General features: G+C 37.9%; 1 protein-coding gene across 4 annotated transcripts in view; it reads left to right on the plus strand.

Moving 5' to 3' along the window:
• Positions 1–23,533, plus strand: part of LOC139627761 (protocadherin-9) — a 185,922-nt gene that overhangs the window by 117,778 nt on the left and 44,611 nt on the right. The window contains exons 4-5 of one of the 4 annotated variants that reach the window (XM_071488850.1): positions 10,974–11,175; positions 16,311–22,032. In XM_071488850.1, the coding sequence (XP_071344951.1) occupies positions 10,974–11,175; positions 16,311–16,609 (501 nt within the window). In that variant the 3' untranslated portion in view covers positions 16,610–22,032. Of the gene's footprint in view, positions 1–10,973; positions 11,176–16,310; positions 22,033–23,533 lie in introns of those variants that run through there. The other 3 variants (XM_071488852.1, XM_071488849.1, XM_071488851.1) reach the window with 3 other exon arrangements.

Consider the following 23,533-nt stretch of genomic DNA (forward strand, 5'->3'; position numbering starts at 1 on the left):
CTTTTTTCCTTATTATTATTATGTTTAATTAACATGAATTATTTCATACTTAGTTATAATAAGGTACTTTAATACTTTCAGCGTCATTTGAAAACCCATTAGAGAGAAAACCATTAAAATTATTTTCAAGTATGCTTCATTATATTGGTCTTCACTGGTTGGGATATGAGATATACAAAGTTTAAACCTATGGAAAGGACAAAGAGCCATGCAAGCCATTAAGACCAGCATTCTTCTTTAGGTATCTGACAAAACAGATAATGCATGGACCACATCACAGTGGAAAATGTCTTCTGTTCCATTAATATTCTTTCTTTTTACATCTCTACGTCTCTCATGTTCTCTTTTTTTGCTCTCCCTCGGATGATCATGTGCAGATTTACTCTCTATCCTGCTCCATGTTCACAATTACTGTAAAAATAAGAGACGTCATTTCAAGAAATTCAACAATGCTGAAAATTGCTCCTGTGCTACAGTACATAAACATACAATGCTGCTTTGGTCTACATTTTCGCTGAATGGTTTTCCATCAATGAAAAAAAAACAACAAAAAAAAAAAAACAGAGAGAGAGATGTGTTCCATTTCTGTCACAGTCTCCCAAAATGCAAACGGGCAGGTGATCACATACAAACAAAAACAAATTATGCACTGCGACACACTATCCACCACTATGCATTATGCTGGTGCCTTACTTTCACTAGATACTCTTGCAGGGAAATTGCTGGCTGCTTGGCAACAAAACAAATGGAAAAAGGTCTGGGTGATTCTTATTTTCCAGATGATTAGTTGCATCAGAAATAATTGTTGGTAAGATCATTGACCATAAAATTAATTATTAAGGCTTGAGCTTAATTGTATTTCCCTCACTGTGACTGTCCTCTCAGGAAAAAGTTAGTTTCTAATTTCCTGATGGGTGAAATGGCAAAACAGCAGGTGTGTAAACCCGATGTTTTACAATTCCAATGTTGTGTACTGCAGTGAGGATTAGTGTGAAGCAACTTTGATTGCTTACAATAATTGATGCATTAGTAGAAAAGGGTTTGGAGCCAGACAGTATATGCTTTAGATTGCTATGACATATCACATTAGAAATTTATATGCTATCACATGTCACATTAGGCACTGGTGAAATATGTGCATGTTTTTTTGTGGAAGATTTTTATTTCACCTGCATTTCAAATAGAAGATGTGTGCAAGCCACACATTCTACATATGGATTATCCACCTACATTTATGGTTAATAAGTTAGTCTTGACATACTGTATGTAATTGATGTTGCATCATATAGTTTTAGATTCACTCCAGGATCTTTTCTAGTTGCTAAAAGATTCCTATAATATTATTTCTAAACCACAAACACGCAGACACACACACACAGTTTGAGATACAGCCATTCAATTGAAAAATACTGATCTGCCCACTAATGTCACCGTCATTTTGCATTTTGTTAAGTACAGGTCATGAAGAACTGATGGTCCAGAACCAGAGTCCTACTGATTGCCAAGGATACACTATACTGTACACTGAACACTGTAATTTGCAGTATTGATAGGTTTACATTGGGATATGGTTACCTAATTTACCATAACTCTGAATATAATAATAATGTGAGTGCATGCTGAAAATGTTCCACCTATACAACATACTAACCCAAGTGAAATATACAAAACATTTTGTATATTTTGAGAGGTTCTAGACATTTTGCATCTATAGTATACAGACACATTGTCTCATGTGCATACCCACTGTAACACCATAACGGCTGGCGCATACTGTAAGTGCGGGCTATCCGTAGTGATATTTGGTGGCACTGTCAACACCTTGCCACGGTGCTTCAGCATCAAACATCACTTCTGTTATCACTTTCTTCCTATTATCAAGTGGCATGAACATCTGCTGCTTTTTGGAGTGGTTACAAGCCTTGTCAAGTGATTTAACACAAATAGAGATTACAAATAGTCCCTCTCCTGTTCCTGTTGAAGTTCTTAGTGGTATGGGGCTACAATTCAAAGGCTTTCTAATTAATCTCAGACCACAATTTAAAAATGCTGGTTACAGTGAGAGAGATATCACTGTGTTGCCTTTTATTGTTTCATTGTCTTTAAACAGCAGCTACTGTGCATACAGATTCTCTTTAAGCTGCAGTATCAGACTAATCAGTTGTTGTTCATGTCATTAGGTTTTAGTTCTTTGTAGCACCTCACTAATTTTCCAGTCAGTTGGATTTAGTTTTTTAAATGAGAGACTGTGATAATGTTGAAGCTTGCAAATTTAACATGTGGATTAGTTGCATATTTCCAACCTAAATTCATTAGATTAACACCCTCATAATACCTTATTTCTATTAACAGACAAATAAATGGTATTCAATTTATTGGTAACCGGGAGAAGCAAAGGGAAAGGAAAGTGCTACAACATATAAAAAGAGGAAACAATTTATTTTTGTATTAAGTGTACAGCTAAGAAAGTCAGACTTTGGCCCTGCTAAAAATTCACCACTCACTCTGCCTTCTCTAAATGCATTTATTCGAGGGATAATTATTTAAAGTGTTGAGAACAGAAATGAAATTTAGCTTTTTAGATCATTGTTCTTCCAAGCCACCAATTTTAGCTGAAAAAGGAGTGGGCATTGTAAAACATATCTGGTGCAAATTATGCATAACAACTATACTGTTGCTCAGTTTTTATGGACATTATGTTCAATAAATAGACAAGACACGCTGAATTTAGTCCACACAAAGGTTACAATATACTGAGGCACCCTTCAGCTGTTAAATAAATAATGAAAGGTTAAATTATCCTGATATAGCCGTTTGCTGGCTGTTCCGAAAACAAACAAAAACAATCTTACAGCCTTCCTTATATTTTGGGGATTTTGTGCAATTTCCATAAAAATCGCCAGTTGCCAAAGTCAACCAGACCCCCCTGCTGCATCGATTTACATTTGATCTCTCAAAGCTGGATAATCATGGCTGTGTAAATAGCCATTATTTCCACAGGATAAACAGTGATCCAACTAAACAAATGTGTGCTTCTGTACCTATTTGGTGTAATGGAATCACAAATAGGATTTCATGACAGCTAATAGGGTTGTAGGTTATTATGAATCATAGAGTACACTATGATTATGCTTTTGAATGAGTATAAATAAACGTGTGGCTTTTGATGCAACACGAGTGTATTTTATTTATTTGTGATTACCTGTTAATATCTCTAATTCATTTTATTTGCGCAATGACACATATGTATGCCTCAGAAGCATTTGTAGTGAGTAAATAAGCCAACACCCTCCGTAGCGCCACAGAACAGTGACTTCGGTGTACTCTGAGTGCAGCACCAAGATCACATGGACTGTAACTCATAAACACATCAAGCTTCCACATTCAGTGCTCAGGGCCTAGCCTGCTCTGCTCTGTAGTTAACTGTCTCTGAGTGTCAAATCCTTCATCCTGATGCAGGAGACACACACAGAGAAGAATTGCTGTGTCTCTCATTTTATGGCTGTGGATGTCGGCAGAGGGTAGAACCGATGAGTGAGTCAGTAGTGGTTAACTTTGTAGCTAATGCTCTGTGGCAGTTGCACAGGTTTCTTCAGCTCTGCTTAAGGCACAGAGGGAAAGCGGTTGAACTACCTCTGTACTCTCGCCATTCTCCCTCAGCCAAGTCAGGTTCTTTAACAGCACACCAAAGTTGGGATGAAGAGGTGGAGGGAGATGTTTAGTGGGAGAAGGTGGGGAAACCTCTTTCAGAAAAGGTCAGAGGTCAACGCAGGGTGGAGAGATAAAAAAGAGTGGATGAGCCGAAGATGTCCAGATCTAGCCCTAGGTGCTGTTAGATAACATTAATTATAAATGAAATTTCATCCTTTGAAGAAGTCTGTTAAGGTAAACTCTGTTTAATTTAGTGATTTTTGCTCCTTATTCATAGACTAAAATGTAAAGTGTAAAAACTTTTATGCCCACCACTGATGCAGAGCAAACCGGCCATAGCGAACTGGGTAGATTCGGCCATTTGTAGGCTAGCAAGTTGTAACTACTGTATATTTAAGTTAGACATGCATGCTTAGGCAATGTATTCATTTCATGTTTTCAGCTGTAGGCAGCCTGTAGTGTCAGACTTGGTTAGCTCAGCCACCACCGCGCCCGTTAGCTGCAGTTTAAGCTTTAACTTCAGATACTTAGAGAGCTATTCTGAAGTTGACAGAGATAATCCTGGAAGGTTTGTTCCTTAAGCTTTTCGGCCTATAAAATACTGAATGTATTTTTTGCTCTAAAGGAGCTTATGCCATAACAGTTTAAAGCCGCAAGGTGTAGACTCTTTGATTATAGCATCTTACCTTCTTCCAGCATCTATTCTGTTTTTGGTTGTAGAGAAATGAAATAATCCTGGTAAGAAATCGCTGCAGTCTATGAGTTACTTTCAGCCCATTCATCTCAGCGTTCCAGGGTCAAATCCTACATATAGTGGTTTTAACATGACTATGTTAAATAGTGAAAGACTGAGTGAGCTTCATAAGCTCTAAACATGTTTCCTGGATTTCAGCAATCTTGTAACAAGTACACAATGTTTTACAATATCATTGCGTAACTTTGAAGTTACGATCCTCAGGATTTGGATCAAGGAAGTGATGCATACAACATTTAATCATGAGTTCAGCATGTGGAATGATGTTGCTGAATGTCTTCTTTCTTCTTCTTTGTTAAAACACTGTGACAGGATTAATCATGCGAGCCCAAAGTTTAGCTGGTTGCGCTGGAAACAGATACACCAGTTCCCTTTTTTCTGTTGCAGTTTCATTACAAAGTAGCCGCTCAAGGCGTCTTCTTGCCCCCTAGTGGTCAGACATAGTTGGCGACTTGTTGGCGTGAACACAGTGGAGCTTTCAGACGCAAAGAGCCAGAAATGTGCCGTAGGGGTTGGAAACTGAAACAGGGCAAAAAAGGATAATGAAGACTGGACTTACATTCATATGATCAGAAACATGACTCCAAATCATCCCTAATGTTGCACAGTGTCTACTATCACATTCACCATATCAGTTCTATAATATGTCAGTGCCCCCATGACCAGAAAAATCTGTTCAAACTGTTTTAATGACAGGCATTTTGATTCATGATGTTTAAATGAACTGATAAATTACATTAGAAACAATATTTCTGCATCATATTATCAGCTTTGATATCAGTATAAGTGTAAGTGTAAAGGAAATTGATATGTTTGTTCCAGTGTGTTACCATGTTACATATTGTTTGTTCTGTGATATCTTTAGTATGGCTACAACAAAAAAGGTTAAAGTACAAATATCTATTCAACAACAAAGGGGGGAGGAGTGTTTCTGCTTGTGTATGAAAGTGTGATGTGATGGAATTAATTAAAGATGTTCAGACAAATGACAAGCAAACTATTTGGACTTTGAGGGCATTAGTGAAAGCGAGCTTGTTACAGCACCTGTCATCTATGAAAGATGACAAGATGACACCTGTCATACTCTTTACGGATTTATGCTTTTCCATGGGGAAAAAAAAAAGAAACGTCTAAGTGTATTCTATGTGGGTTAGAGAAAAAACAAACATGCTGTACATTGCATCCATAAATCTGCGGAAGATCATTTTGCCCAGAAAGAGTCAAAATGATGGACTGTGCTCATAATCACATGCTAAGCAAGTGTTCTCTAAATGACTAACACAAAGCACTACTGTTAGATATAACACACACACACACACACACATTGTTGCATGTCCACTCTTCCAAGCTTGCAATTTGGGAAATGGGTCAGAAGTGACTTAGATTTATGCATCTTTGTGTTTGTCTTTGTGTGTGTATGTGTGTGTGTGTGTATTTGTGTTGAACCAAAGAGCGAGGGAGTGACTGATCGGGCTTCATTGTGGATGTGGCAGAATGCAGATGTTTCTCAGAACTGCCTAGCTATGATTTAATGATGAAAAGCAGAAGGCGGCAGACTTAGACTCTAGAGAGGCAGCGGGAGCAGACTACGTCAATATTAGAGTCAGAATCAAAGACGGGGGAGATTGTGATTTATTTGTCACTTTTTATTTGAGTGTTGCTTACAGAAACAACTTTGGGAACTCTTTTTATCTTCACATCTTTCATCTTTTTTTAAGCTGTTTGAAAAGCTTGTTTTTCACTGTGTTTATGTCATCAAAATAGAGCCCTGGCTGACTGAGATTGTGATGCATTTTATGGATGAGCCCAAAGGAAATCCGAATGTTGTGTTGACAGGAGGCATTGTCTATCAGCTGCTAATGTTTCACTTGACTTGATGTTTTATGGAATGTTACAGCTTGTCAGGGCTGTGTGTGAAAACTGTGGGGAATGGTGTATGACACTGAAATACACTCTCTCAAAAAACACCATAAAACAGGCTATACTTTATTTTATTTAAAGGTTGATAGCAGCATTTAATACTCAACTTTGTCATTTCATTGTTTCAGCAAGTGTTGACGTACAACAATCGCAGTGCAAAGGTGTAAGACAGAGAGGTAATGACAGAGAAAGAAAGAATCAATCAGCACAGTGGAACAAAGAGGACAATTGCATTTGTGTATTTTTGTATTTTTAGTGATGAAAGAAAATGTATTTTCCAAGGTGTCCAGCAGATGGCACAGCACCTATGGTCTCTAAGGGAAGGAGAACAAACGAGAGAGCAGGGCAGAGAGAGAAAGAGATCTTTTCGTGAGTTTTTGTTTTCCTGGTTGACTGATCTCCCTCAGTGGTCTGATTGTGAGAAAGGACTCGTGGGAAGTGTTCTCTCACTGCAGGTGTCAGACTGCTGATAGATAAGATTATTTGTGGGGGTGAGGAGGTTGCATTACTGTGTGTGTGTGTGTGTGTGTGTGTGTGTGTGTGTGTGTGTGTGTGTGTGTGTGTGTCTGCATGCGCTTCTGTTCAGTATGTGCTTCTTCTCATTAAACATCCGCCTGATAGAAATGTAGTGTTGTATTGTGTTCATTTGGAACACAATACAACACAGAAGTTGTTTTTGACTTGCACACTGTGCTCCATATGGTCACACTCAAGAGGAGAAAGACAGGAAAACGGAGTGAAGGCTCATGCTCCGAGTCATAAGCCCTATACCTATTTGTTTTCTGTCACATAAAACCTAAGTTGTATCAGTTTTGTCTTCTAAAGGATTGAGTCTTCGCTACGCAGTGATATATATTATTTCACCCACCGATTGTGATTTTCTGTAAAGGGTTTGACAGAAAACAGTGGTGTGGCACAGTGCAGTGCTGAAACATATCAAAATACTCAGTGATATCACGGTAACAGTCACTTTTTATATGATTTTGGGGGTGACACTCCTTTATCATTATTTGCCGTCTGGTTAAATTATTGCTCCATAAATGTTGTCTTGGCTTAAAAAAAAAAAAAGCTCAGACTTAGTGTGATTCAGATGTTTACTTGTCCCTAAAAATAAAAATGCATATTTTAGATCAATGTAATGAAAGTTTCATGAATTTATTACATTTCTAATATCTACTTTTGCAACAACTAATGATGATGACTAATAATAGTTTCAACTCTCATATACAAGTGTTGACCCATTTTGAACTTTGGAGAAGACGTTGAATGGAGCGAGGTTGGAAGCCAGAACTCTCCACTTCTCCCCCTCCATTAACATGATTTGTATAAAGTTGTGACTGATGCTTCAATAGTCCGCATTTACTCTCTATTCCTGGTCATTTATAGGCTTTCTGGAATTTAAACCTTCCAGCAGCAATGTGCAGCTGTTTGCTTTGAGTTTGTTAAAGTGAGTGTGTTTGGTCAGGCAAATTATAAAAACAAGCGGATAATAAGGGTTAGCAGGCGCGATAAGCCGTAATATCTTGTAAACTGGCAGCAGGGATAGTTTAAGCCGGTCTTATGCTAATATTACTACAAGTGACTGTCAGCAACAGAGAGATACAAACATCTCCAAACATGCTTAAACCCACAAATAAACACATGCACAAATGACAACACCCACAGACCCACACAGTGCATTTAATTTAAAGCTCGACCTTTTTTGTTTACAGCTTGTAATGCAGCGAAATTATAAATGATGAATTATAAATTATTTTACTTGGAACAAGCTAGGTTATGGTGAAATATTTATCAGAGAGGTCTAAATAATTGTTTATCATCTCAGCATAAGGTGAGACGCATAAAGTAAATTCTTACATTAGACATCTGCTGCTTTGCCCAAACAGAGCCCTGAAAAAAATATCTCACCGCATTTAATTTCTAGGTCCCACCAGTCCAACAGTGTTTGACAGCACACACTAAAACCATTAACCAAATCAATAATAAGCCACTTTTTCATACTACAAGTCAAAATCAAATGAAATTATGTATTCAAAGTCAAAATTACTTCAATTATTGCTTGCACTTGTGTGTATGAGTAGAGGATTTTATATTATCACATTTGTCATGTTCATATATTCTGATTAATTGAAAATTAAAATTACTGTTCTTTTCCCTGGACTTCAAGCAACAGCAGCCATTTTTTACACTGTCACTGTTATATGCTGTTTACACATTGGCTACTGCATTTCCTTATGTATTTCCTCAGTCCAGGTATTAATCTGAATATTCTCATATTATACTGATGTGGTATTATACTGACTGTCATCTATTACTATCAAACCTTTCTAAATTAAAAAAAATCAACAGATCAACACTGCGTTTGTGATACCTTTTGATCATCTTCAGTTGCAGCATCTTTTCGGAATTACTGTAATCAATTCATCTATCCAGTTTTTCTAATACAAAATATTCAATTTGAATACTATTTTCATTAACTTTGTTGTAAAATAAACAGTTGGAAAGAAGTGGTAGAAAAGCTGGCAGTATCAGCACTGCTGTCTTGACACTTTCAGGGCAGCCAACAAATAGATGGCTACCTTGCCTAAGGCCAAATTCTTTGGCATCAGCAGGAAGAAAAACATATGAGACACTGTCAATTAAATGCAGATACGCCAAACATGTCAAATCTTTGAGGCTTGCCTCGTCCTTCTGTTTCACTGGGTTCATTTTCTCTATGAAGCTTTTTTAAACTACATACTCTCAGCATTGCCTCTCCTTATGTGAAACTGATGGTGCCTTGTTGCCTAACAAGCATAGCTGTCACACAAAGGAGGGAACTCCTTCAGAGAAGTCTTTTCTTTCCTGTTACGTCATCTTCATTTGAAATACCACACGTGATCATCTACCTCTATATTTATTCAGGTTTCTATTGTTTTATAAGACCTTTACATTTGATTGTATTTCATTCAGTAATTCCACGTGGTGTTGGAGATTGAAACTGTGAAGAGTTGTGGATGTTTTTGTTTCTGATCAGCCACAAAAAAATGTCACAGATGGGGTCAGTTTTACAGTGTGTGGTCTGTCAGAGGGACAGTTGTCAAATCCAACTGTAGTTGAAGAACTGTATCTACCTACCTACCTACCCATTGTGAATCCACACAGCTATGAGTTACTGATTTGAATAAGTTGTTATCAGTAGAGCCTGTCTGTGTCAGCCATGTGTGTGTTTCCTCATTTAAAGCATATTTGCCTGATTGTAGTATACAGAACAAATATGCTGAACCAATCAGCATTTTAGCTTACATTGTAAATAATTAGCCATCCATCCATCATCCATCCATCATCTATCCATCATCCATCCATCAATCCAACCATCAATCCATCCATCAATCCATCCATCCATCTGTCCATTCATCCATCAAAAATTAAACACCATGCATTTAAATCTGAAGCCAGCATTATTTTCCACTGTCTCCTATGTCTATGTGCAACCCCCCCCCCCCCCCCCCCAGCCCCCCTTTTTTTTCTTTCTATATTTCCCCTTTTTGTTTAATTGAATGTTGCATGCTTTTGGAGCAGTTCTAAAATATATAATGAGGTCATTTGCATCAGACTGCAGATTGGGTGACCTTTGCTTTTGCCAATAATTACTGTAAAACCCGTCTCTGTCTGTCATCACCAAGGATGTGGCAGGGACCTCTCTGTGCTCACGAAAGGTTAGCTGCAGGCTTGTGTCTGGACTTATGAAAAAGCCTGAGGAAAATGTCATTAGAGCAAGGGGAAAAGACACTTGGAATTAACAATTGGAAATTCAATCAGGATGGCTTTAAGGATGGCGTGTGTGTGTGTGTGTGTGTGTGTGTGTGTGTGTGTGTGTGTGTGTGTGTGTGTGCCTGTGTGTGCGTGCTGGCATGTGTGTGTGTGTGTGTGTGTGTGTGTGTGTGTGTGTGTGGGTGTGTTCACATGCATATCTCCAGCAGGAGGGCTATAAGACATGTCCCAGGAACACATGTGGGTTAAGAAATTCCTCTCCACAGTGAGAGTACAGAATGTGGGAAGAAGGACACCCTGGGGGTGACTTCTGTTAACTCTGCAGGCCACTTTGACTTTGCCAACACCCAAGCAAACTGACAACACAAACTAAACAATCAGAGTGCAAATGTCCCCGAAGCAGTCCTCACAAACATGATAAACACCATGCCACCAATATCTAGAAATTTCATAGCCTTTCTTAATTACTCCTGACATTAATTACACTATGTATTTATGAAAGGCTCACAAATTCTGTACTTTTCACCTTGCCGAATTTTGGTTACTGTTCTTGATGTTTAATTTGCATGCAGATATTGGTCGTCATTGTGCAGTGAAACGTGACTGTATTGACTATGTGTTATCTCCCATTCCCATCAATAACTCGGCCCAAGTCAAAATAGACCCTTTACTCAACAATCATTCTCAGTTTTCTGATACCCCTCTATTCATCAATACGTTTAATACATTGCTGCTTTTTTCTACCACTGCTTATTTCACACTCCAGTACTGATTGGTACTCGGTGTGTCAAGCAGCATGCATGAGCTCGCTTAGCTCGATGTAAAATAAAAACGTTTTGAGGGGGCAGAGCAGAGCACTAACATCAGAGGCTCTGTTTTGTGCTCTTGCTTCTAGTCGCAGCGGCGCGTCACGTTTCACCTGCCGGATGGCTCTCAGGAGAGCTGCAGTGACAGCGGTCTGGGGGACCACGAGCCTGTAGGCAGTGGCTCCCTCCTCACACAACCTCTCCCTCTGGTGCAGGCGCAGGATGACTTCTACGAGCAGGCCTCCCCTGATAAGAGGACTGAAGCTGACGGCAACTCGGATCCCAACTCTGGTGAGTTGTAATATATCTCATGATTATCATTTCCTTTTAGTACGTATGCACGGTTGGTTTCTTTGAGAGTGTCTCTCTCTGTTTTCTCTCTTTTGCAAACTGTGTGAGTTTCAAGGGTCATCGTAGACACTTGTAAACCGCTGCAAAATGATCACTTGGATCCAATTTAGTGGACATTGTTAGTGTGGTAATTGTGTCTTTTCTTTCAAATACAATACGACTTTTTCAGTTTTCCACTGATTGGATGCAAGACAGCGAAATCTGAACATGCTTTGTTTCCAAGTGTAGGTTGGAGAAAATGAAGACAGTGTTTCACATTTTGCTTCAGGGAATGACTAAAACTCCTTGAAAAGAGATAATAAATAGTCATGAAAAACAACATCAGTCTCTATGAAAAACTCAACGTACAAAATATCATTTAATTTAGAGTCATTTGATTGCTCAAGTAGGTTTCTAGTGGATACACGAGCAGGTCATTCATTTCTCAGTTAATCATCCAGACTTGCTCATTCCTCCCAGGAGCAAACCTTGGCCTCCCATAGGCTCCTCACCTATTTGTGAAACTCATTTGATTTATTTAGAGATGATTTCCCAGTTGGAAGTCCTGGTGCTCAGCAGAAGATGTTAACTTCCAACTATTTCTGGTGGGAATGTACATCTCCGACCCAGTTCTCTCATTTTATCATTAAGAGGTGAGGCGTGCGCGAAGATCAAGCGCATCGCCCCAAGGTCGATGCCAGCTTGCCTACTAAGGGTGGAGCAGCCAGCACCACATAAATAGAAGAGCTGTGAGAAAACTGTGTGTGCGTATGATTTCATGCAGACTTTAACTTAGTAGATGTACTCACAGTTGGCAGATGTACTTAGTGATAACTGTGTAGGCCTACTGACTCACTGTCTTCCCAAATGAATAGAGCTGCACATGCCCCTACCATGTGCATTTGTAGTTCAGCATTATTGCAGGGAAAATTCATTTTAAATATGGGCAATAGCAAGTTAACATATAAAGGAAAGGCAGTGATTTTTTTTTTTCTAAAAAGAGAAGAAGAAAATATTGAATGGCTGTGAGTACGAAGCACATATCTTAATAGACCGGGAACTTCAGTTTGTCCCACACTTCAAGTCAATTGCAGTGACTGTGATTTTTCTCTAATCCTTAAATGAATTGGTTTAGTTGCCTGACTTTAACCAAGCACAAACTATAAAACCAAATTCATGCTTTACTTGACAGTTGCAGATATTGTAGGGAAAAACATTGCAAGTGAATGTTTTGCAGATACCCACAATATGAACCTTTTGAATTGATGAACATTCAGTGGGAATGTTATATCATTATGTTGATATAAATCGTATGAATTATATGAATCATAAGTATTATTATATGAATTTGCAGGAAACACAGTTGAACATGACAAGAATTTATGCTCAAACTGACATATGTATGTATCATGTAAGTATGATGAGTAATAAAATGCATAAACAAATATGTAAGAGCCATGACAAAAGTTACATCTTGACATGATTCAACCCTCTAAACAGATTTTAATCATATGGGTCATAGGAAATAACACACAAAATGGGCTTGCTGACGTATCTCCATTGATGAAAGTTAACCCATGGATGTGTATACTTTGGTGTCCAGAGAGAGATAAGTTGGTGAAACTGCACCAAACATAGAGCAAAGTCACAGACCATTTAAACTGTAAAATGCATAATAAAGAAAATCTAAAAACAAACCATGATACTCGAAAGCACACATGCGTGTAACAGGAGTGGTTACCTTAACTGTCCGACACAAAGCATCATTTCGGTGCTTCAGTAATGGCATTCTCTTTTGTTAGTGTTGTTTGCCTGTCTGCAGACTATTAACAGTGACAGCAGTGGTCTTTGATCACTGACCTGCTGCTTGGCAGGATAATGATTTTATGTCCCGTCTATGAGGAATGTGTTACCTGCTGGTGCTACTCTCAGATTCGTGGGCCCAGGTTAACTAGTTTGAGAAAGTCTCTGTCAGACTTAAAAGGCCCCACACTCTTTTCCAACCAACTGTACGACATGACTCAAGTCTGTTGACAAAGGCAAACAGTATCTGGAAGATATCTGACACTACTGTGTTCTGAGTTGATGTGTAAAGTATCATCTAACGCTACTGAAAATAACCTCATTCTGTACAACATTTAAATGAGGTGCTTGACTGTGGGTGGTCTAACTATTTTCTGTCATACTAAGACTGTTCAAAAGATCTTCGTAAAGAATCAAAATTGAAGTAATTTATTAAAATGTTACAACCATGCAGTCCTTGTTTTTGTGCAGGAAATATTTACTTTGAGAGAGTTTAGTTTTTTTCATTGGTTACAGGCTGTTTTGGGATTAATATGGGAGCCATATTAAAGTTGCTTGAGATGGGAGTGATCAGTATGTAGTTCTCCTGATAAAAGGGCTGATAATAAGTGATGTTACCTGCCCAGTCGGCACTTAGGGACATCGAAACAGGAGTTCTAAGCCATAATAAATAATTAGCTTTTTTGATTTTTACACAACATAGTACTATATTGTTTGGTGTCGTAAATGATGATGATGGCTACATTAACCTTTAGAGACTGTCCTCCTATGACCAAGTCTTTTTTGTGCCTAAACCTAATCAAACTGTGACTGTTCCACAGCCTTAACCGCATGTTTATTATTGTTACCATGACAACAAAGGTCCACTGAATCTGTGGCTGGTACACTATTATGATTTGTGTCCGAGAGTAGGGACAAGATAATATGATCGTTTACAATGTTGGACTTGTTGAACCGTTAGCAACATGTAGAGAAGTCAAAATGAGTCACGTTCAAGACAGCTCATCTGTAATTTTCTGGACAAAAACACTCTGACACAAACAATCCACTGTGATTTTCATAACACAGAAGATAGATGTCACACTTTGATCTGTGACAGGGAATTAAACTGACCAGATAACCTCAGGATCTTTTGTTTGAAAAGGTGAACTTACTAATTATACTTTATGTAATCAGCAAAGTGGTTAGACTAATGTGTAGGTTGTAGCTTTCATTAGAACTAGGGAAACACACACAGTGTGGGAGGTGTGAAAGTCTGATGTCTAACAGTATTTTTTTTTTCTTTTCACAATATAGTTGAGTATAAAGAAATGTTTTCTTACTTCTTTGTGACTTGAAATTATCCCTAAAGCTTTACCACAATAAAAAAAGGAAAAAACTAATTTCCTAAACAAAACAAAATAAAACAAGAAAAAAATTAGCTCAACATGAAAGTGAAGAGAGGAACAGATGGATGGTAATCAGAGACGCAGAAGTTTCAGTAAACATCATATGAAGTGAGATAGAAACTTGACAGTAGCATATGAACAAGTAATATGTGAGCAAATATGTGGTTGCTGAGAAGGGGAACGGCACTTCTCCCCCAGCAATGATTGATTTTAAAGGTTAAGAGTGTTTTTAAAGAGCATTTTTACAAAAGCTCTTAAATTTTTACACACAGTTCCCAAAACGGCACTTAGAAGTGAGTCCATGTGCAGGGTCATTAAGAGCTTCTTAACATTCGCTGTCCGTGGTACTGTGGAGAAGGATGAATTGATTTAAAGTAATATGTTGTATTAAATTTTCCATAAACCATCTTCCATATTAAAAATACACAGCATAGATGAAACCAATGACACAGTAGATATAATTAGTGCATTTTGAATCATCAGCATTAGCACATTATGAAAAGCAGCCTAATTTACAGTCAGCAGTGGCAGCCTGTTAGTGGGTGGAAGTAAGTTTCAGAGAGTAAACTTTGTGGAGTCGAACTCTGATCGATTTAGCCGTTGCTCAGCATTGCCCCTAAGCACAAATTAAGCCATTCTCTCATCAAATCAGCATTTTTGTATTAGACTTCAACTGGTTACTGGAAATTCTCTATAAATGACAAAATAACAAATAAAAACAGATCAATAAAATAGAGACCATGCAAAACTCAAAAACTGAATTGCAAAAACTTGCAAAGAGAAGACAGAGACAAAGATTTTACACACCCAGTAAAGCTAATGAATGGATGGCAGGGGGTGATTCTGCCCTTAAATGACCAATTAGGAAACAGAACAGAAATTGACAGATTATCTGATAATCACTGAAAGGATTCACAACTCATGGCTGATTTTGTGCAGATAACAAAGTTTACAATATATGTACAGTTGAAGAGAAATCCTTTTTTCACTCTGTTGCTTTTCCAGTTCTATCCTAGCTCATATTATTTATTTATTGTTTCTGTTATTATAGAGTATTACTCATGTTTCATTACACGTGACTTTGATCATGGCAAAACTAGACTAAAAGGAAAAATAAAAGACCAAAAACATGAAAGACTTTTTTTTTTTGTGAACCCTGTGACATGATCCAGATTCCAGTCAACTGCGCCCTGCTCAGGGCATTGGGGGTGTGCCAGATGCACTCAGGGCCAGTTTTTTTTGTGGCCAATCACACTCATGACTTTCATCCTCTGTACTATGAAATCTATAAACAATCTCTATCGCCTCATGTTTCTCCTCACAGCCGCATGTCTACCTGTACTGTAATTAAAAATATGGAGCTCCAGGCTGCACTCCCTAAAAAAAGTGATGAAGCATGTAGCCGCTGACACCAGAGGAGTATTGGCAGGGAAGGACAGCCCTGAGGGAGTTATTAGCAGACAGAGAAGTTTTAATTGATCTATGATTTTTCATGGAGGTCTGTGAACAAGGTGTCCATCTCCAAAGCACCTGTTGATTTCCAGTGCAGTAGAAACTGTAGAATAATTAATTATAACAAAATGTTTGATGTGCACATAAGCACGGAGGGTTGCACAGTGTGATGCTTGTTGCATAAAATTTAACCAGCAGAGATGTTGTGTGTAATTGTGCACAATATCTCCAATTATAGACTGTAGATGAAACAGATATGTGCTGCCTTCATGGCTGTAAAGAGAGTCACCACTGTTAAGGAAAAGCCTTCAGTATAGGCTACTAACTGTAAGTGTAAGAATCACTCAATAATCTGCATTTTTCTGACTGAGAAGAGTTTGTGTGAGTTTTAGAGAGAGTTTTATCTGTGTGTGCCTTCACCGCATTAAGTGACCAGAGTTTTATGGAACACAGGTGCACAGAGCAGTCATCATGTTCTCAGCAGGAAGGCAGCTGATCGTGTGAGTCTCACTCATTCTTGGCATCGAGATTGCAACGCACCACTGGATTTGGTACCACCACAACCTCAGCTGTGTCTCTCCTCCCGTTGGGGGCGCATGGCGAGTCACCAAAATACCAAACTGCCAGTGACCGCAGTGTGCCACAGGAAAATATCAGTTCACCTGTACATACGTTCTATGTTCTATACCCTGCGCCAACATGACAATAGAGCCCAAACAGTTCAAACTCAAGTTGTTGCAATACTGTTTTGAAACATCCTGAGACTGTGTAGAAATTAGGATCAATTTAGCCTCAGCGTGCTTTTATGTATCACAGCTCATGGGCATCTCTCATGTTCATGTCTATGGTTCATCACAGTTAGTTTACATTTACTTCGGCTTGTGCCTTACTGAGTGCATTACACACAATATTGACTTGGAATTGAAGTTTCTATGTTTATTAGGTCATTCTATTAAAAGACAAATCAAATAAACAATAAAGATGGAAGTAATAGTCACATAGTGAATATCTTCTAGGACTGCTGTATGTCCCTCTGCAATTATAGAGTGAAGTCATTCTTGATGGTTTCTGCAGAAAGAACTCGTAATGAAACAAATAAACAACCAAGTCACATACTCACCAAACGAATGCATATTTGGGATGAAACACAATTCTGTCAATCCGTTACATTTCTGAAAATAAATATTACAATTTTGTTTTGGTTGGATGTTGTGGTCTCAGATTGGTAGCACATTGATGAGAGTCCCTGGACTACAAAGAAGCAGAAATAATACATGACAGGAGAGTGCCCGGAATAAACAAAGAAGAGAGTGCAGTGAGATAGAGATATTTATAAAACATTTAAAACAGCCATTATTGACTAAAGTGCTATATCAATGATTTAAACACGTTGTAGACAAGAAACACAGAGCAGTAAGACAAAAAGATCACTTGCACAATCATGCATATGCAAATACACACGCCCATGCGCACACGCACACACACACACACACACACACACACACACACACACACACACACACACACACACACACACACACACACACACACACACACATGGTAAGCCAAAGGCCAATCGAAATGGACTATGAGATTAAATTTGAAGAATGTGTGATGACCGTACAGTTCCACAGGTCAAATAGAATAGCCAAGAAAAGAAGAGGTGAGGTTGCTACACAGTGCCAGCTGGGTTACATTTACATGAGACTCGGTTCTGAGTGTTTTCCTAACAACATTTTTTGGATGCATTTTAACATTTCTAAGTGATCCAAATCTTCTTCCTGAGTTTACCCTCAAAAAAACTTGCATGCATAAGGGAACACCTTTTGGATATGAGCCCACATTTAAAATGACAGAAAACAACTTAGAAATATACCAGAAATATATACTAAAAATAACCAGTCACAATGAGCTCAAAATGTACTGTCTGGCATTTGAAAGCCGCACTGGCAGGTACACGGCGTGGGGTCATGTGCAGTACACCATGTCCTTGTGTACATGACACATTGTACATTATAGATTTTTGATCTCTGGACGGAAAAAATCAGAACGGGGTCACTTTGACCAGATGTTTCCTAAAAGTGTTGGTGGCAGCACTTTTGTCTTGCTTTACAATGACTAATAGTGATTCAATACTAATATAATATCTGAAAAAAAAGTGGAAGTAATCTATGGAGGAGGCGCTGAGGGCACTGGACAGTGACTTTCACAACTGATTGTGACAGTAAAACATAAATCCAAAGCCAGTGGGTGCTATTAAGGGAAAGTCGTGTTTAATTATTTTCATATCCCTTTTCCAAAGCATTTTATTTACAGGTGATACGACAATTTTCTCCATCCTAACTCTGATTTTCAATATTTTCATGGCAGCATATAGGCTTAGCTTGTGGATACTGAATTTGAAAGTATGAAAATTGTATTATTTGAAAAAGTCAATAAGCCTCTGTACGCCTGCTTGTTGTTTGCTTTTTAATTTTAGACCTTCACATCTAATGTTGTGTGTTCGGTTCTTAAAACTTGCTGTAGTTAATCTTTGTCCCTTGGTAAATAAATTTTTTCAAGACAGCTGCTTTTCTGTCTTAATTATATGGTTTTGTCTGTACATTGTCTTTTCCCCTCAGGGCTGTTAAATTGGCTTTTGAGCAGAGTGATTGCATTGTAAGAACAGCCTTTTTATGCTTTATATACTCCAAATATAACTCCTCCCCTTCTAAACAAGCAAGTTGTTGCATGTCATGCACTATGATAGGGCAATTATCACCATCACTGACAATATAAATGAAGGGGAGGAGAGCTCCCTTTTTTTAACAATAAAAAGAACTATCAAAATGATTTTTTGGGTTAGAAAATGGCAGGATTTATGGTTCAAAAGTTATACAAATGTGGATCATTGTTGTTTTTGACACTGATATGAATAGGCTAAGTGATGTAGTATAAGAAATGTGGATAAACAAGCAATAAAGCTAAGTAATATATTGAACTTGAAACTGAGAATGTTCATTTAACTGAATGGATGACAACATGTCTACAAAAACAATCTTTTGAGTTTTGTGCTGTTTGTAGCTGTAATCCCAAAAATGGTCTCTGAGCAAGTGGGAAAAAGAGGAGAGGGTAGAACTGGAAGAAATAACCTGTGATTGAACTGACTGGCATAGCTTGTTGTCATGTAGCCAGCCACCTGAACTGGATTACTCTCTTGTATTTTTGTAGTTAGAGTCAAGGTATCCAAAAATAGAAAATAAGCCCATATTTAATCTAATGTAACTGGTTTTAGTTGTCTCTTCTAGCATTTAACGTCACGGAGAGCAATGTCGTTTTCAGCCTAGGTCTGGACCGGAGATTAAACAATGTCACTGAATCTGGGAGAGAACAGTAACTTAAAAAATGAACGGATGAGCTTGAAACACATAATGAGAATAACAAGATCCATTGTTTTAAATATTCTAAATGATATTTAAAGACATACAGGGGTAAAAAAGCCTAGAGCAGGAGAAAGACCTGCCAAGTATGGGTTACACTAACGAAGCCAAAGAGAGTAACAATGTGAGAAATAATTTAATGGTAACAGAACAAAACATGACCAAAACTATGTTGAGTCAAGTTAAAACCTTTTATCATGTAAAACGATGTCACAGCATCACATAATATATTCAAGTATCATAATTTTCCTGAATTCACTGCTTTGGTTAGTTTAGTTCTTCACTATCATATTGATCCACACTGTATCACAAAGCATTTTATAATGTTACTGTCTGCTAGTTTTCCTTAGTTGGTCAGACTGATTTTTAGTGCTAATGAGTTATTTAATTAATTCATTACTTTTTATGCCTCTGGTACTCACTTCATTTAAGAAATATAAGTAACAAGAAAAAACAACCAGTCAGATCCCATCATACAAATACACGATCATTAAAACCAATAACTGGTTTTAATGTTGAGGCTGATTAGTGTATGTTGCATTGCAGAGGACTGTCAAATTAAAGGGCTCGCAGTGTTACAAGTTTTTTGGATTTTGTTCCATTAAAATGTTAGACACATATTTTATTTCACCCAACCTAACAAGTATGTAAGAAGCAAAAGTGTAAAATTGAAAATGTACCTACATGAATATTTTGACTTACATGCTAATAATGAAGCCCTGTCACTACAGGTATGTAGGTATGCAAACATCTATTTGTACCACTGACACTCACTCACTAAACTGAGCAGTTTATAACAACATCATCAAAAATGTGTATAAAACATTTTATAATCAGGTAAAATTTCAAAGTCGCCTGGCTTCATGAATTACTGAAACTGTAGTTCTGTAAAACCCCAGAAGTCATCGTGCAAGCAGCCTTTTGAGACGCATAGTTAGGTATGAGGCAGTCGTACGGATGGAGGTTGGGGTGGATGGATGGACAGGACTTTCACACTGGAGATATTGTAACCATGACGATGCACATCCTCCATACTCAAGGAAGCAACCAAATCATTGGTGTTTTCCTAAAAAGTCAATTTTGTGTCAAAACCTAACCAAGCCATGAACGTTCTGTAAAGTTAACTGCATGTTTCTTTTTGTAACCATGACGACAGAGACATCTGCTGCCTTGTGGTGCTATTTCAAGATAAGCTCTGATGGATCGTATTAAGAGGGTAAGGACAAATGACCTGCATGGTGATTTAGGCTGGAGGACTTGATGGAAAAGCTGCAGTGCAGTGTAATTTGGTAGTATGGCTGATGTACCTCATATGCTGAGTCTAGCAATGTGGTGTGGTTAAACAACATATTCAGAGTGTATTAATAACAAATACTGTAGAACGTTTAATGTCTGCCACATTAAACTCTAGAAAGATGAGAAATCAATGTCAACAATTATTGCGTACAGTATGTTACTAGGCTGGGGATTACAGCAAGGAAATAATACGAGGTGTATTACCTACTGGGGCAAATAATCCTCCTACTCATTCATAATTAAATCACATTAAACATGAATCAGAGGAGAGTCAGCACAGTGCACCTCCACACCTTATATTGTTTAGTCATACAAGAGGGAAATTAATATTGTTGTGTTGTTTATTCGTCTGCCTGTTATCTAGGAATATAGGCATTGTGTCACCTGTTTTGCAGTATGTACAGTGAAAACTGCTTGTGTGTTCTTCAGTGCTGCTACTGGAGCACTGCTGAGAAAGTCAAGCATATTGGGAATTTGACACTGAAAACAAGAGTTTGTGTCCTCAAAAACCATGAACCTGAACATGAATGGCAACATCTTCTAATCTTAATCAAGTTAGATGTGCCAGTTTAACTATAAGCAGAGGTGATATGAGTCTATAGATATAGATATGTGACTTAGCTTGCCATTTTTTTAAATAAACTGTAGGAGCTTATACATTTGTTTCAGAAAAATTGTTTTCTTGCAATTTCAAGGTTCCTCTTGATGATTTACATCCATTTCTCTGTTGCATGGGCTGGTATTCAAGAACTAGTTGAAATGTATCTGTGAAACTATTTGAAGATGAGTGATGTTAACAGGAACACAGTTCACCAAAATGGTTGGTTGCACTATTTATGCATAGGAACACAACCAACTGACAGGAACAGAGGAGGAAGCAAAGGGGAGAAGGGGTGAGTGGATGAGGTGCTTGTTGAAATAGCACACTGTGACTAGGAAGAGGGTAGCTGTTAAGGGGCTTGGTGGAGAGGGACAAAATGCTCAAATGCAAGATTGTTATGTTCTCTACCATGAAAATGGAACCACTTTAGCCATTAATCATTGATGGACAGGAGATGATGGATAACTCCCTTGTCGAGGTGCATGTATTCAGCTCTTTTCCATTCTGCACAGTTTCGTCTGAAACATCAAAACATCTTTTCAAGTCCCAACTCGGCCAAGTATTCATATGAAAATTACTTCTCAATCTGAAAATTACTCTTAGACATAATAATTTCAAAAATGTCAGTAATGCAAATATACTGTGAAACATGACAATTACATTGGTGTTAATTGCTAACACATGTCTGGCAATTAGGACTAGGCAATATAATTTTTTCATGATGCTGTCTCCATATTTTATCAGCTTGTTGGCTATTTATTTCATCACAATATTGTGAAAATATGCTGCAGGCAAACAAGATGGTCACAGCGCCATGTTTTTATAATTGTTAATGCCAAATTTCTGGTGATTTATTTCCCAGGCGTCCCTTTTGTCTCTCCGTGGCAGAGAAGATTGGCAGCTTCCTCACTGCGTTTTACCTTTGTGCCACCAGACTTGTTGTCATGGGAAATGCTGGATTACTGCTCACTTACACAAAACATGAACTTATTTACTTTGCAACTATCCAACGTTACTTTGCTGTTTCACCACTCAGTGAAAAGAAAATATGTACTGAGCTGTTTTCTTTAGACTGTGACAAGACAGTCATTTACTTAGTGGATTTCACCAGCTCAGAATGCAGAACACCCCCAGTTTGAATTGTACTTTTATTAATTAGCACTGAGGAAATTTGTCAGTGAACAAGTTATGGCAGATGTACACAACTTTTTGTGTGTGTGTGTGTGTGTGTGTGTGTGTGTGTGTGTACATAATATTACCTAAGTAGGTTTCAAAACCTTTGCATTCATGGCATTGGGAAAATAGCATGATAACACAAAGAAACCATGAATGGGCAAAGGAAGGCAACTACATTTTAAGAGCTGTAACACTCACAGTGGGATCATTGCATTATTGCAATTTATATATTATATATTAATATATATTTTAATATTTATATATTCCAGATTCATATGTGTCTTGACCTGTCTTAAGTTTACACTGCAGGGAACATGATGTAATCCTTTCTCATGAACTGAGAACAGAAACTTGTTAGGATTCAACCGGCCATTGATGTGTTTTGGCTTTTTTCTCATTATCAGTGGTGGTGGATGATGCAGATCTTTTATTTAAAGGTACCCTGTGGAGTCTTTACATGTAATAGCACTATGACACTGTCTTTCTATGAGTGGGTTCTTATTTTGTTTATCTCATGTATGTGCGCAGGGATGCATATGCACACCTGCACATGAGAGACATGATAAAATTTCCTGCCAATGGTTTCACACTGTTCTGCTAATGTAGCCAACAAATGCCGGGAAGAAGATTGCCAGGTAGTAAACATGGATGTAAACAATTCTGAATTTAAAGTACTTTTAAAAAGGAATTTCTTTTTATGTTTTACGAGGAAGGCAATGCATCCAACACATTTGCTAGACCTCAAGGATACACACAATGTGTTGGTGAGTAGGTAAGGAACACTACATGTAAATATTGTTTTCTGAAAATTTACAAGAAAACTCCACAAGGCACCTTTATTAGTGATGCTCCACCGAGGGCTTTTTTTCATCATCAGTACTCATCCCTTTGTAAGTCTGAAAGGTGGCTGTCAGTGGTCAGCTTGAATTGATGTAAATTTCAATGGACTCCAGTGGTAACAAGCTTTCATGGTGGGAAAAAAGGTATTCAAAAGCCCATAGAAACTTTTCACCCCACTTATCTGCTGTTTGACCGTCTGCTCAGTATGTTCCAGTTATAAATACACCACTTAAGGTAGTCATTTGCACAGTGAGCTGCTTTCGTGTATTTAGAAATGTATTCGGCATATTGGCATTATTTGGTAAAGAAATGTGGCAAAATATGGATGTAAATTTAACAGTAAT

Source organism: Trachinotus anak, unplaced genomic scaffold (genome assembly GCF_046630095.1).
Source record: "Trachinotus anak isolate AG129_WGS33_773 ecotype Australia unplaced genomic scaffold, CSIRO_AGI_Tana_v1 ptg000011l, whole genome shotgun sequence".
Lineage (NCBI taxonomy): Eukaryota > Metazoa > Chordata > Actinopteri > Carangiformes > Carangidae > Trachinotus > Trachinotus anak.